This window comes from Spermophilus citellus, assembly GCF_964194105.1.
Source record: "Spermophilus citellus genome assembly, chromosome: 15".
Classification (NCBI taxonomy): domain Eukaryota; kingdom Metazoa; phylum Chordata; class Mammalia; order Rodentia; family Sciuridae; genus Spermophilus; species Spermophilus citellus.
The window spans coordinates 73,195,686-73,209,702 of record NC_138195.1 but is presented as its reverse complement, the minus strand read 5'-3'; the positions used below and the strand labels follow the sequence as shown (position 1 = coordinate 73,209,702).

The window sequence follows — 14,017 nt, the reverse complement described above, 5'->3', positions numbered from 1 at the left end:
CCATTCCACTCCAATCTGCCTATCCACCCTGCAAGCTCTTACTCACCCTTTAAGACTCACTTGTCTTATAAGAATCTTCCTCTCTCTACAGCTTTCCCTGACGTCTCCAGGAAAATTTAAGCATTCCTCTTCCTTTGCTTGTGCATTCTGCTCCCTTCCCTTGTACCCTGTACTTACCTCCTTCAGACAATAATTCCCACCAATTTAAAATTGCCTGTCACTGAAGTCTTTTAGGGATAAGGACTTTGTCTTTTCATTTCCATCTCCTGTCCCTGACACACAGTAGGCAAAGAGCCAATAGCTGGGTAATGGATGAGTAAAAACATAACATTTTAAGTAAAGCTTTTAAAGTCACCTTTTTCCTAGGTCTCAATTTCTCTCTCCATTCCTTTAATTCTTGGCTATGTTCTTCATCTAACTCCTTGAGTTTCTGGGTCTCATGCTCAACCAACAGGTGGCATTTTTCATTCTGAAAATAAAGTTTAGATTTAAAAAATGTTAGATCAACCAAGTAATTTTACACAAATACCATCGTCTCCCAAAATAATAAATTATTCATCATCAACCTATTACTGAAGTACAAATTTTCTTCTAAAAACCAATAGCCAAAAACTATGAAATAAGTAGACATACTTTTATAAGTTTAGAAATTAGATTGGTTCGCATACTATCTAAAAGAACTTAAACAGAAAGAATTAGTTTGGGTCTTTGCTTTTTTTCCTTTTCACCAGCTGGTACCAGGAAGAGGAATTAGGATGTATTCTATTCCAGTATATTATAAGCAAATGTAGAATAATCCACAAGGTTGATACTACTATGAAACTTTAAACATTTTAGATTATATATTAGCAGGGCTGCACACTTCAGGCAAGGTCCCAAAACAGCCCTCTCTATAAAGAAACCTTAACATATCTTAGGAAGAAAATTCCCATATATTTAATTTACCTTTTTCCCCCCACAAAAAATAGAAAAAAATCAATTTTAAAAGGAAAATAAATTTTAAGTTCAGAATCTAACAAAAAATTACCTTCATCATTTTGAAAGATTCACATCATCTTGCAAAATACACTAAAAATCATACTCAAAATTGTTTCTGAAAGATTCCACTTCTTAGGCTATAATTTAGCTTCATGATCACATTAATCATGTTATACAAAACATAAACAAATACCTATGATACTAAATTGATCCTCATTTGGGTCTTCGAAGGAAAGACAACCTTTCAATCCCAGCATTTTTATAAATAACAGGCGGTTTACTTTTGTTAGCTATTATTTTCTCTGTACCATCCACTTGAGCTGCCTAGTTCTGTTGTCATGCTTTTGCCTCTAAACTGCAGTTGGGGGCTAGGAATGTAGCTTAGTGGCAAAGCATTCACCTAGCATGTGCCAAGCCCTGGGTTCAATTCCCACTACTGCAATCAATCAATCAATAACCTGCAGTTGGTGCAATTCTCGGACATTGGCTTCACACTGCAACTGAAGATCCCGCATTTGATTTTCATGTTTTTGATGTTGAGCCATTCTCTCATTTTTCTGCCTCTTTTCTTCTTGTGCAGCAAACTACAAAGAAAAACAAAAGATAAATTACAATTAACAATCAATATAATTTCTACACATTTTAAATGTGTAATTAAGAAATTTAACAAAACTTAGAATACAATAAACTAAAGATGCAAGAAATAATATGCTATGACTCAGAATTGGAGTCTACATGATGACCTGGGTAGGGGCATATTCTAGAAATAGAACAACTTCTGATTAAAAATCTTGATCCTAACTGCTTAGTGAACTCATTTAATTTGTGTGAGATTTGTGATTGCAAGTATCATAGTGAAGACATGTTTTGACTTAAAAAGTTGTTCATGTCATCTCATTCCCAGGACCCAAACTCTGTTGTACAGCATGGGAAGGAAGGCTTTGCCCTCTAGGGTCACCAACCTGGAACAACTAAGTTAGTACATATCATGCGCCTAGCTCAAGGTCTTAAAGTGAATATTGACAAGTCCAAGGTAGGACTAAATGTTTACAACCAATTATGTAGCATTTCTAAAGGGCACTCATATTTTCAAAACCTAAAAATGAAGAGAATAATTTGCTTAATTTACCTGTTTAATTTTGTCTCGGTCCTGGTCTGGTGTGGCTGTTGAGTTAATTCTCAAACTCTTTTTAAACATGGCCATTCGAGTCTTGGCTTCACTACGCTGAATCTTGGGCAGTCTCGCTCTTTCTTGAGTCTGTCTGTTTTTCAATTCCTCAATAAGTCGTTGATTGTAACGCTGCATTTGTTCTGTTTCCTAAAAATGTTTTAAATAGAATCCAGTAATGTAAATATTATTTAATACACAGTTCCCACACATATGTTCAAAGATTTCACTTGTTTTTCCCATATATACTATCTCCCTTATTGTACTGTGACCAGCAAGATTATCGGGCAAAAAATACCTTGTAAGAAAAGTAAAGTTATTAGTGGTAAGAGAGTCTTATACTGAAATTCTTTTACTAAGTACAGGGAACCTACATTTTTTACTTGAACCACAACAGAAACCAAAATATCTTCTTCTGAGATACAAAATGTAGATTACAACATAGAGGTCATTAGACATTGTAATTAATTATCATCCTTGTATTTATAATAATGACCAAGATATAATTACTTCAAACTTCATTAAATAAATCAGAATAAGAGAAAAAGAAATAAAAATGCATTTTTAAAGAAATAGAAGCTTCAAAATGAAATAGCTTCATAAACTTTAAAAAGAACCAAAAAATTTTAAAAAAACATTAAAAAAAAAAACAAAAAAATTAAGGAATTTTCCTTTCATTAACCTTTTCATGGCGCTTCAGTAGCTGATGTCTTTGCATGAAATACTGATCTTTAAGTTGCTGTTTGAGCAGCTGGTGTTTTTCTTGTAAGTGCCGTTCTTCAAGCTCCCAAATTGCAGCTTCTCGAGCTAGAAGAAAATAATTTTCAAAAAGTCACTTTGCTCTTTTTACTAATATACTTTGATCTTCATTTTAATATTTACATAAAAGTTTTATCTATATACTAACTTATATACACAAATGGATACTATGAGCTATAAATAAAATATTATCAATGTGAATATCCATTGTCATTCTTAATTCTGTTTTAATATCCTATAAACTGAGAATATTCCACTATAAAAAAACAAATTCTTGGGGCTGGGGTTTTGGCTCAGCGGTAGAGAGCTTGCCTAGCATGTGTGGGGCCTTGGGTTCAATCCTCAGCACCACATACAAATAAAATAAAGGTATTGTGTCCAACTACAACTAAAAAATAAATATTTAAATAAATAAAATGAATGAATGAATGAATGAATGAATGAATGAATGAATAAGAACCAAAATTTCTCTAAAAAGAAAGAAAAGAAAATCTAAGGTAACTTGTTAGGGAAAATAAGTTCTTAAAATTCCATTCTATTACATAACTACTAACTGTACCAACAATTACAAGGTATAATAAATACTCAAAATTATTGAGATATATTTGTAGCATTATCTATACAGAAAAACATTTTTTTCCATTTTTTTTTTTGTTTGTTTGTTTTGTTTTGGGTTTTTTGTGTGTGTGTGGTTTTAGGAATGGAACTCAGTTCCTATCACATGCTAAGCATGAGCTTTTACACACTGAGCATCAGCCCCTAAATTATTTTATGCTGTCTCTTTTTTATCCTGAGGTACTAAGGATTGAACCCGAGGGTGCTTTACCACTCAGTTACATACCTAGTCCTTTTTTAAAATTCAATTTTGAGACAGGGTCTCCCCAAGTTGCCAAGGCTGGCCTGAGTTCTGGAGCAGCTGGGGGTTACAGGTGTGTACCACCATGCCCTGAGCCAGCCTTGTTTTAAGTGTTTATAGTCACTTCTACTTTCATAAAGGAAGTCTATATCTTGTAGTATTTCTTAATTTTAAAAGACTTTTTTCTCATTTACTAAAGAAAGATAGCTTTCTTTAACTTTCCCTTTATTGCCCTAGTAAAGGAAAACATTTAAATATTTCCAAGGTATACCTCGACAATGTTTCTGAGATACCATTTTATGTATACACACTTGCTGTAAAACTTCATATACCTCTCATGAGCTGCTGTTTGTTATTCAGGCACTCTCTCTCGATATTAGCCAACTCTGCCTTCTGCTGTTGGATGATCTTTTTCAAAGAGCCATCTAATTCTTGTTGTTGCTTCTGAACAAATTCTTGTTCCTATTAGACAGTTAACCGTCAGTTAATAAGTGTCTACAGAACTAAATATCCATTTATTTATATGACTGTATATATTAGTAATTAACAAGATTTCTTTTTATCTTTCGGAGGTGCTGGGAATAGAATCCAAGATCTTGAGCATCCTAGGTGAGCACTCTACCACTGTTAATCTTATTAATCTTATTAGCCAGATTTTAAAATCACCCAAATTATATAGTACATATGTAGTATACATGTATTAGTCATCCAATTCAACTTTGAAAAAAAATTAGAATGCAAAATATTCTAAATTCACTATTAAGAATGACACACATTCATAATTAAAATGCCCTATTACACTAGCAGCTTTTGGAAAACAATAAGTTTACAACTTCTAAAACTGACTATTCCCTCTAATAGGGAGCAACTCCTTCTAATATGGAGTGACAAGAACAAAAATATATAAGAAATGTCTTTTAGGAAGAAAGGCAATGAAAGAGCTGAAAAGTAAAACAAACGTCAGAATTTTAAACTTTATTTTTCTAAGAAATAGAGTAAGTGAAAAATACTAAGCCTGCACAACAAAGAAATACAGTTTCTATTTTCTATAGCCTATTACTGAAAAGAATAATAGTTTCAAGACTTAATAAGAATGTATGACTAAAGAAATATAAACTAGGATTAGAAAAGGGAGTTACATATAAATATATAAATAAAATTCTTATAATCACAAGATTCTACCAACATGTTTGGGGTTTACTAATTCATTCAACAAGTATTTGCTGAGTACATATGACATGCCAAATTTATGCTTTAAAAAAAGTAAATTTGGATCTCTATCCCTCGCTTGGCAATGATAGCAATTGGTGATTAACTCAAGGGATATGCTGATCAATTTAACTGTGGATTTAGGGTTGAAGCAGCACTTTACCATAATCCCCCCTCCTGTATATCTAAGAGAAGATCAAACCCCAAAATCTATTTTGGAACCATTTGTTGGGTTTTGGACAGTCTAACAAGGTCTGAATCACTACTAACCTGGTCCTGAGTGCACATAGTAGTCTAGCAAGTTCTTCAAAATATTTGCCTTACAATAATGTCTCTGGAAGTGATCAGTTCAGGCTGTTTCTTCAAAGTAATTTAAGTCATAAGTGTTGCTGTTTCAGCATCATTTGTATTTTAGCATGAATACAAATATACAGTATACAACTTTATCATACGCAAAATTTTTCAATGAATACTTAAATTCAATAGGACTAAAGAAGTGTGCCCTGAAGCAGCTAATACATAGAAGGTAAAGGGCTAAAATGGTTATATACAACCAGGTAGAACTAATGGTATGCTGCTGCAAAGGTAAAATCTAGAATATGGAGTTTTAATTTTATTAAACAGATGCAAAATCTCCATGCTTATCTTTCACACAATTACCACAAAGAGAGTTCAAGATTCTTATTTTCTAGCCAGGCATGATGGCACATACCTGTAATCTCAGCAGCTCAGAGGCTTAAGCAGGAGGATCACAAGTTCAAAGCTGGCCTCTGCCACTTAGTGAAGCCCTAAGCAATTTATCAAGACCCTGTTCCCTGTCTCAAAATACAAACTAAAACCAGGCTGGGGATGTGGCTCAGTGGTAAAGCACCTCTGAATTTAATCTCTGGTACCAAAAAAAAAAAAAAAAAAAAAAAAAAAAAAAAGATTTTTTTCCCCTACAATAAATATTTGTAATAAAAATTGTTTCTCTAACTTCAATTACAGAATTTCTATATGCAACTTGTTTAATAAACTTATAACCTGCAGATATATTAAAGCGTTTCTTTTAACATTTTTAGCGTTGGTTTGCAAAAAGGATTTTTAAAGGATGCCTGCATGAGGAAAGATGATAGAATGAGATGGACATTATCACCCTAGGCACATGTTGGCTGCACATATGGTGCGACTCTACATAGTATAAAACCAGAGAAGTGAAAAGTTGTGCTCCATTTGTGTACAATGAATCAAAATGCATTCTGCTGTCATGTATAACTAATTAGAACAAATTAAAAAAAAGAAAAAGAAAAAATACCTCTATGGATAGAATCAATGGTCTAACTTAACTAGTATATACATATGAAGACTTGAAGTCAAATGCAAAGGTATAAAATGGAGTCAGTAAATGTGCAATTTCTTATCTATGCAATTTTGGGACATATTACTATAATACATTTATATATATAGATTACACAAAGAGGTCAGGTCCAAAGAAAACCTTCATTCAGCATTCTGTAAATGCTGGATATTGCACTAGTTATAGACTTATTAAAATTAATAAAAGACAGTTTTGCCTTCAAGGAGCTTCTACTCTACTGGTCCCAACTACCCCTAGTCTTGGATTGTCAGTTCCTTCCCTTAGTATCATACTTTCAAAAGTTCAAAATTAAACCACAGAAAACTCAAAGCTGGAGATAAAGAGTCCAGAAGCCATGCCCTACAATGAATAACAGTACTACAGAAGTGTACCCTAAAGCAGCTAAAACATAAAGGGCAAAGAAGGGTAAAGACAGTTACATAGAAGCAGGCAGAATTTTTACCTTCAGGTGCTCCAGAAGATAAAATAAGGATCACCAAATAAAAATTAAGGTAGGCAGTTACAAATCCAATAAACAGATGCAGTTTCTAACAATCAGAGTTAGCAAAGAACCCAGGTGCCTCGGAGTTGAATAAGCAAGCAGGATCTGAACAATGATGTAGTCAGGGATAATACACAAAGAATTTTTTATGTTAAAGCTAAAAATTATCTGACAATGTCCTTCATACACAAATTAATATATTTCATCACCTCAAAAAATGAAATTCTACATTATAATGCATTCATTAAATTTTCTAACATCAAAGTCCAAGTACAATACATTCACAATGGAATTTACAATTAGAAATTACTCTTAAGAACTTCTAAGAGAAATTAAACATTTCAAAAATATTGCACAAATTACCTTTTAAAAAAAGATGTTTAAATCACTAGAAATAACAAATAAAAGACAACAAAATAACTCAAAACTATTAAGACCAAAAGTCATTTTTTAAAATGGGTACATAAATTATAAAATGAGTGCCCTTTAAAAGTACACGTTTAAATTCTATTAGGAAAAAATAAATAAATAAATAAATAAATAAATAAATTCTATTAGGGAGTTTTATAATTAATTAAATAATTATTATAAGCATTAAAACTACAACTTTGGGTTCTAGAAAACTATAAGAAAGAAATATGATATACCAGACTATTTGATCATTGTAACTCAGATGTGCTCAAAAATGGTAATGATCAGAAAAGTGATCGTAATTCATAATTTCTCCCTCATTAAAAAAATATTTTGCTTACTCTTTTAGAAGATGATAATAAGACTTGAACATCTGCCAGTAATTTAAAAAAGAAAGTCTAATTTTGAGAGGCGGGAAAAGGAAAGGTTGAAATCAAGCTGTAATCTCTCTACTCCAGTTGTATATATCAAACCACAAACAAAAATTAAAATTTTAAATGAACTAGTCTTCCCTATGGAAACTGTAAGAAAGAATACAGCCTAGAATTCCAGACTTAATTTACAACTATAAAGAATAGCAACTCACTATTCATTATTAAGAATTTGAACAAATGAAAACTAGAGTTAAATCTAAAATCACTACTTTTACTATGGCTTTTCTGACCATATCCATAATTAAAACATCTCCATAAACATATGCAATCAAAAGGTCACTTCACACAAAGATAAAAATCTGATCACAGCATTCAATTTCTCACATGTGCAAAGCTTATAAAATACTATTGCAAAGATATTTTACTTCTTTTTAAAGATGAATATTTCAAATTAAAATTTGTGGTGGAATAGATAGAAAAAAAGAACACTGTATTAGAAGTGTTCTAGTTCCAGCTCTTCCATTAATTTCTTATGTGACTTTAAGCCGATCATTTAGTCTTCTGTGACTCAATTTCTTCATCTGTATAATAGATACATTCCATCCCATTTTAGGATGGTGGCAGTGATAATCAGATGTGAAAACTCTCTGAAGAATAAAGTTCATGTCAGGCTATTATTGTCAATACTGACATTATCATCTATCAGTCTTCTAGATTTTAGCAAATGAAGTCAACAATGAAAAGGCACATGTGAGTCAAAGAAAGAGTGGGTAAAACAGGAGAAGGCATCCTCCCACAAGCACGCGGGACTTACGTCCTGCATTTGGGCGTTGAAGACTGCACAAGAGGACAACTGAAAAGACTGAATCATGACCTGAGCAACACCCTGTGGATCAGAATACAATGCACCTCCCAGATGAGAATATATCTGAATGACTTTCATAAATAGAATGAGTAATTACACAAATGTTAATTTCTCAGAGCCTAGATCAACTCAATTGACAGAGGGGCCTCTTTCTCATGCCTTGAATAAAGTTTTTGAACTAGACCAGTGGTTTCCAGACTCTAGGGTGTTGCCATTGTTTTTTTAAACCATATTCCCTTTTCAAAAACTCATCCAAAAAAATCTATTTATAAACAGATTTAAAAAGTGGTGCTACTTTAGTTGAGGTAGAATCAGGGACCCACAGACCCAACATTCCTTGACTTTTGAAGAGCTCTTGGGAGAACAGACTGAAAACCACTGGACTAGGTGATTAAATATGTTCTAGCTCCATAAGGATATAGCTAATATTTCTTAATTCTAAAAAAAAAAAGTTTAAAATAGACTGTAGAGTTATCAAGTTTTAGAAACTTTGTCAAAGGAATAAATACTTTTGAAACCTGTTAGATTTTAAACATTTCATTAAGTTTACAGAAAGAATTTACTATTATTTTCAGCTTTAGTTGGAAAATATAAGAAGCCCACAAAATTCAATGAAAAATCACCAAGAAGACTTATTAAAGCAAAGAATCACCTAATTCATTCTACACTAAATTCTCAGTTTCAACTCTACAGTTTAATATATTACCTTTTAGAATTTAAATGAACTTAGAATTTAAATAGTCTACATTATGTTATAAGGCAAGCTATATTGTTATTTATTATATGGTTTGAAATTCAAATTAAGCAAAAGTGGGTATGTGGCCATCAAGGAATTCATCTTTACTTTATTCACAAGAAATGGCTAATAACCACTGGACCAAGTAGATTAGAGTTTAGATGAAGCACAGAGTGAGTAGCTTAAATCAGAGGTAATATGGTATGTTGTATGGAGATTCAATATATGAAATATGCATATAAGTCCCCCCTTTTCTGGATGACAATATTGGCTCAACCAGTAATCAGATGTGTGATCCTGAGAGTCACTCAACCTTTCTATGTTTGGTTACCTCACCTCTAAAATGGGAGTAATATTTATTCTGAGATTGAATTCAAATATTTAAAATTTAGAACAGTGCTTGGCACATAGTAAATGGCTAAGCATTACCTTAAACTAGTAATCCTTACACCAGGCCAAGATAAAATCTTTCACTGCCTCATAGCAAGCAAAAAAAAAGGGCAAACTAATTCTACTCAAGTAAGTTAGCGGTACTAAAATCTTAATTCTAAGATTTTATTTTCCTTATTTTTCTTAACATTATAATATTCTCTCCTCTGAAATGATAGCAACAAATAAATGGTAAATTTAAAATACCTTTACTTGGCACAAAAAACGTTAATGGAAATCCATGTCACTGCCTCCACTAGTTTTTGTTCATTCTGTGAGTCACTTTTTGAATCACATAAAACCATATTAAATGGATAAATCAAAGCAACAATTAATATAAATCCATATCTCTTCTTTGTTTAACTGACATATGCAAACTTAAAATTGAATTTATTTCTCTTTCCCTTCAGGCTTAATATGAATTTAAAGATTCTTAGTATAAGAATTTTGTAAAGCTACATGCAGTGGAAAATTCTGTTAAAAATACTAATTTACTGGGCTGGAGATGTGGCTCAAGAGTGAAATGCTTACTTTGCATGGGTTCAATCCCCATATTACAAAATAGAAAAAAAAAACTAAAACTAATATATCTAGTTTTGTAAATAATGTCCACATGTTAAGATAAAGCCTTATCATAACCTAGAATCAAGTTTATTTAACTCCATATAGATAAAAATTATCTATTTAATTTCTCGATTTTGAATCAAAGAGATAAACAATATACTTAATATTTAAAATCTGAATTTAAAATTGTTTATGTGGTCAAGCTTAGAAGTAATAAATGTTTGATCTACCATTTAACATTACCAATTTCCATTTTTCTTCTAACTTTGAGCTTTATAGAAATAATGGCCTTTTATTTCCATAAATAATGGCAATCTTTTCCTAAGCACAATGCTTATATACTCACCCTCTATTTTTCTGTTCTAAAAATCTGCTATCAAACATAGGCATTACTACATAAAATTTAAGATTCTGCCATAATTAAAATTTGGATAACAGTGGATTTTGCATATATTTGTTTCTTTCATCTTAAGTCAACTTTCTAAACATTCCACTTGATCATATCAGCAATTTAAATGTCACCAATAGTGTGAACTTAGCACTATGAAAAGAAGCTGGGAATCTGGATGCGGAGAAGTGCGACTTAATGATTACAGTTGAAGTCTTCCCTTTCAACCACGGTTTACTGAACTGAGAAAATGCTGCTTTCTGTTTTTAGTAGCATTAAGCTGCTGCTGTTACCTGAGCATGCTGGCTTTGTGCAAGCTCCTCTTTCCTGCGTTTCATGAGCTCTTTTCTCAGCTCTTTGGGTGCTTTCTCCACTTCATTTATAACCTACAGTGTATAAGCATGCAGGAGGTGGAGATATAATGCTTTCTCCACAGCAAGCATTTATGTGAGCAGACAAGCTATAGGTCAAATATTCAAGTTGTTAGAAAGTTTCTTTCAACATGCATTAGCATAAGTGTTAGTTTGGTGAAAAAGAATAAAAGGACAGAACATGCTTGATCTCAGTGCAGAAAGGTACACTGTACCATACAAAGGTTAATTAGTTGCTTAATTATCCCTATATATCATTTTCTCTCTTAAAAAGACCCAAAGACAATCAGTGAAGAATTACTCAGAACACTAATGCTGAAGTAAAGGTGATAAGCTCAACTGACCTTGAAAGATCATAAAATTGCAAATGTTTTCTACTGACATTGTTTGAAATACTGGACATAAGAAAAGTTAATGCCATTTATAAAAGTGCAAACTTTTATAACTGGCTTCATAATACCAAAGAAATAACTCTAAATGAAATCCATATAATGAGACTGAAAAAAAGAAAAGAAAAAGCAAATCTTACAGTATACAAAGGAGAAATAAATGGATAATGTTTTTTCCATAAAATACACCATTTTATACATGGTGAGATTAAATGAACATAACTGATGACTTTGTGGAATTAGAACAACATTCTCCTTTGCTGACAATTTATTAAGCTTTTCAACTTTAAAATCAGTAACATGAGTACTCTAAAATAAGTTTAATAAACTATGATTTATTATAGTTTATCATATATTAATAAAGTATATTAATAATATCAAATATATTTATTAATATATTAATAGTATAGTAGTACTATTATAATTACTATACTAATAGTAATTAGTCTATTTATCAATATAAAATATATTATAAAATGAAGTATATTTTTGAGTTCCTTCTTTAAAACATTTCAAAATCCTAGATATGAATTCCATCTACCAATATAGATCTGTAATCTAACATGAAAAGCAATCATAAATTTATAAGTAGAAGCACCAAAGAAACCAGATTCCAAATCACCACATGCCATTGATGGTCCAAGAAAGAGACTGATTTTGATGTAATAGTGCACTTAAAATTTCCCATCAGTAATCCCTCATGAAACCAAATCACCAATAAAAGGAAGAGTCGCCCCAAATGCAAGAAGTTTAGCAATAAGGGAAAAATACATAATATAGTTATTTAAAATATGCAATCATGATCTCAAATATGTTCACCAGCTAAAGTTCTACCTCAAAACAATAACTAAAGGCTTATTTATTTAGGATTAAGTTATATATTTACCCATAAAATATTTTTAATCTGATACAAAGAATAGCCTCTTAATCAAACTACCCATGGTTTCAAGAAAAATTGCAAATACCCTCATCATGGAATATACAGCAGTTCTATATAATAAACAGTAATAAAATTAATTTTTAGAAATGGTAGCTTCATCTACAAACCATTTTATTCATCTTTACCTAAAGAAATCATACACACACTATATTTATTAATCTTCAATTCTATCCCATTTTTAAGCACATCCTTAAGATTTAGAAGCATTGTTTGAATTTCTTCATAATTTAAATATTAAAGTTGATAAATCTGAGTATTTAAGAAGTATAAAAAAGAGAAAAAGCATTCACTAGTTATGTTGAGATCTTTTTTTTTTTCCTGGTCCTAATAAAATTCATCATAATTATTTCCCTGGAGTCTTTTAAATCATGAAAAGGTTAACTCCTCCTCCTACTGAAGATGCAGAATTAATCATAAAATTATCTCTGAAAATTACTTAGGACACAAAGGTCTTGTGGTTTTAATTTGAGGACACACAGACACAACAATATATAGAAATCCTTCTTACATATTGATGACACTCTTTTATAAGAAATAATACTACAAATAAATTCTACAACAATATGGAAAGATTTCAGGAAAGATGGAAAAACTCATTCTAGTCAAATGACTTTACATATATTTTGCAGTTTTGATTTTTCAAACTACGTTGCAATTTGATAAACTTAGATATTATTTTTTAAATTTCAAGTTATTCAGTTGTTTGGGACACTGTCTAAGAAAATCAATAAAGCTAATCAAGAAAAACTGTGCTAAAAGTATGAATTAAAGATGACATGCAAATAATTAATAAATAATAAAATGAATTATAGTTGTTTCAGGGAAAATAACAACAAAATAAGTTTTCTTGGAAAAAAATTCCTATATAAGTAAGGTCTTAAGTGTTGCATTAATAAAAGAGGAATGGTAGATTAGAACAAGGACTAGATTTTATTTAAACACTCAGTTCAAGGTTTAGCCAGACATTTAGTGTCAGTCTGTGAACCTGATTAGGCCACTAAAACCTCTTTAACTCTAGTTTTCTTGGCAATAAAATAACTTTACTGCTACCATCTAACTTTACTGCTACCATCCCGCATCACTGTTGCAAAGACAGGCCTAAAGAAAGACAGCACTATTTGACTCTCATTTATTACTCCTAATTCCTTAGACAGCATTAAATTTACACTTTAAAAATAGATTTAAAAATGAAAAACAGTAGTTACACTTACCTCCTTCTTTCGGTTCTTCAGCATATTCTGAAATTTGGATAGCTCTTTTTCTTGTTCTCCTTTAATGCGTTTGGCTTCATCTCGTAGGCGATTTGTGTGTTCTTGTTCTAGTCGTTCAATAGTCTGTTTCTGCTGCTTTTCTAGATTCTCAATTTCCTGGTCATATTGTCGCTTTTTACCCTGTAAAACAATGTACTGTAAGATCATTTAATTCTATCACCCATATTAACTCATTAGTAAGTACAGTGTTAGTATGTTTACTAACAGCACATAACTAGTATTTAAATTTAGTAATATGATATAACTTTTGCCATGATGAACAAATCAAATGAACTAAAACAGTTTACAAATTTTTTCAAAAAAATGAATAACATTTATAACATGTTAAATATTTTTACTTCTACTATAGAAGTAGCACAGTTTTTAAAATTCTTAGAGAATCCAGAAGAACACCCAGTTGCTTTGAATTACTCAAGTAAATTAGAATAATATCAGTATTCATTCAATAAAATTTTTTTTGTTAATCAAAGG

At 31.3% G+C, this 14,017-nt stretch overlaps 1 protein-coding gene across 2 annotated transcripts in view; it reads right to left on the bottom strand.

The window, feature by feature from the left end:
- SLK (STE20 like kinase) overlaps positions 1-14,017 on the bottom strand; it is a 56,044-nt gene that overhangs the window by 3,579 nt on the left and 38,448 nt on the right. Inside the window, exons 12-18 of one of the 2 annotated variants that reach the window (XM_081267549.1) lie at positions 13,487-13,666; positions 10,869-10,961; positions 4,094-4,223; positions 2,829-2,953; positions 2,108-2,296; positions 1,437-1,562; positions 356-469 (exon numbers count right to left, since the gene is read on the bottom strand). In XM_081267549.1, the coding sequence (XP_081123675.1) occupies positions 356-469; positions 1,437-1,562; positions 2,108-2,296; positions 2,829-2,953; positions 4,094-4,223; positions 10,869-10,961; positions 13,487-13,666 (957 nt within the window). The remainder of the gene's footprint in view (positions 1-355; positions 470-1,436; positions 1,563-2,107; positions 2,297-2,828; positions 2,954-4,093; positions 4,224-10,868; positions 10,962-13,486; positions 13,667-14,017) is intronic. The other variant, XM_081267548.1, reaches the window with a different exon arrangement.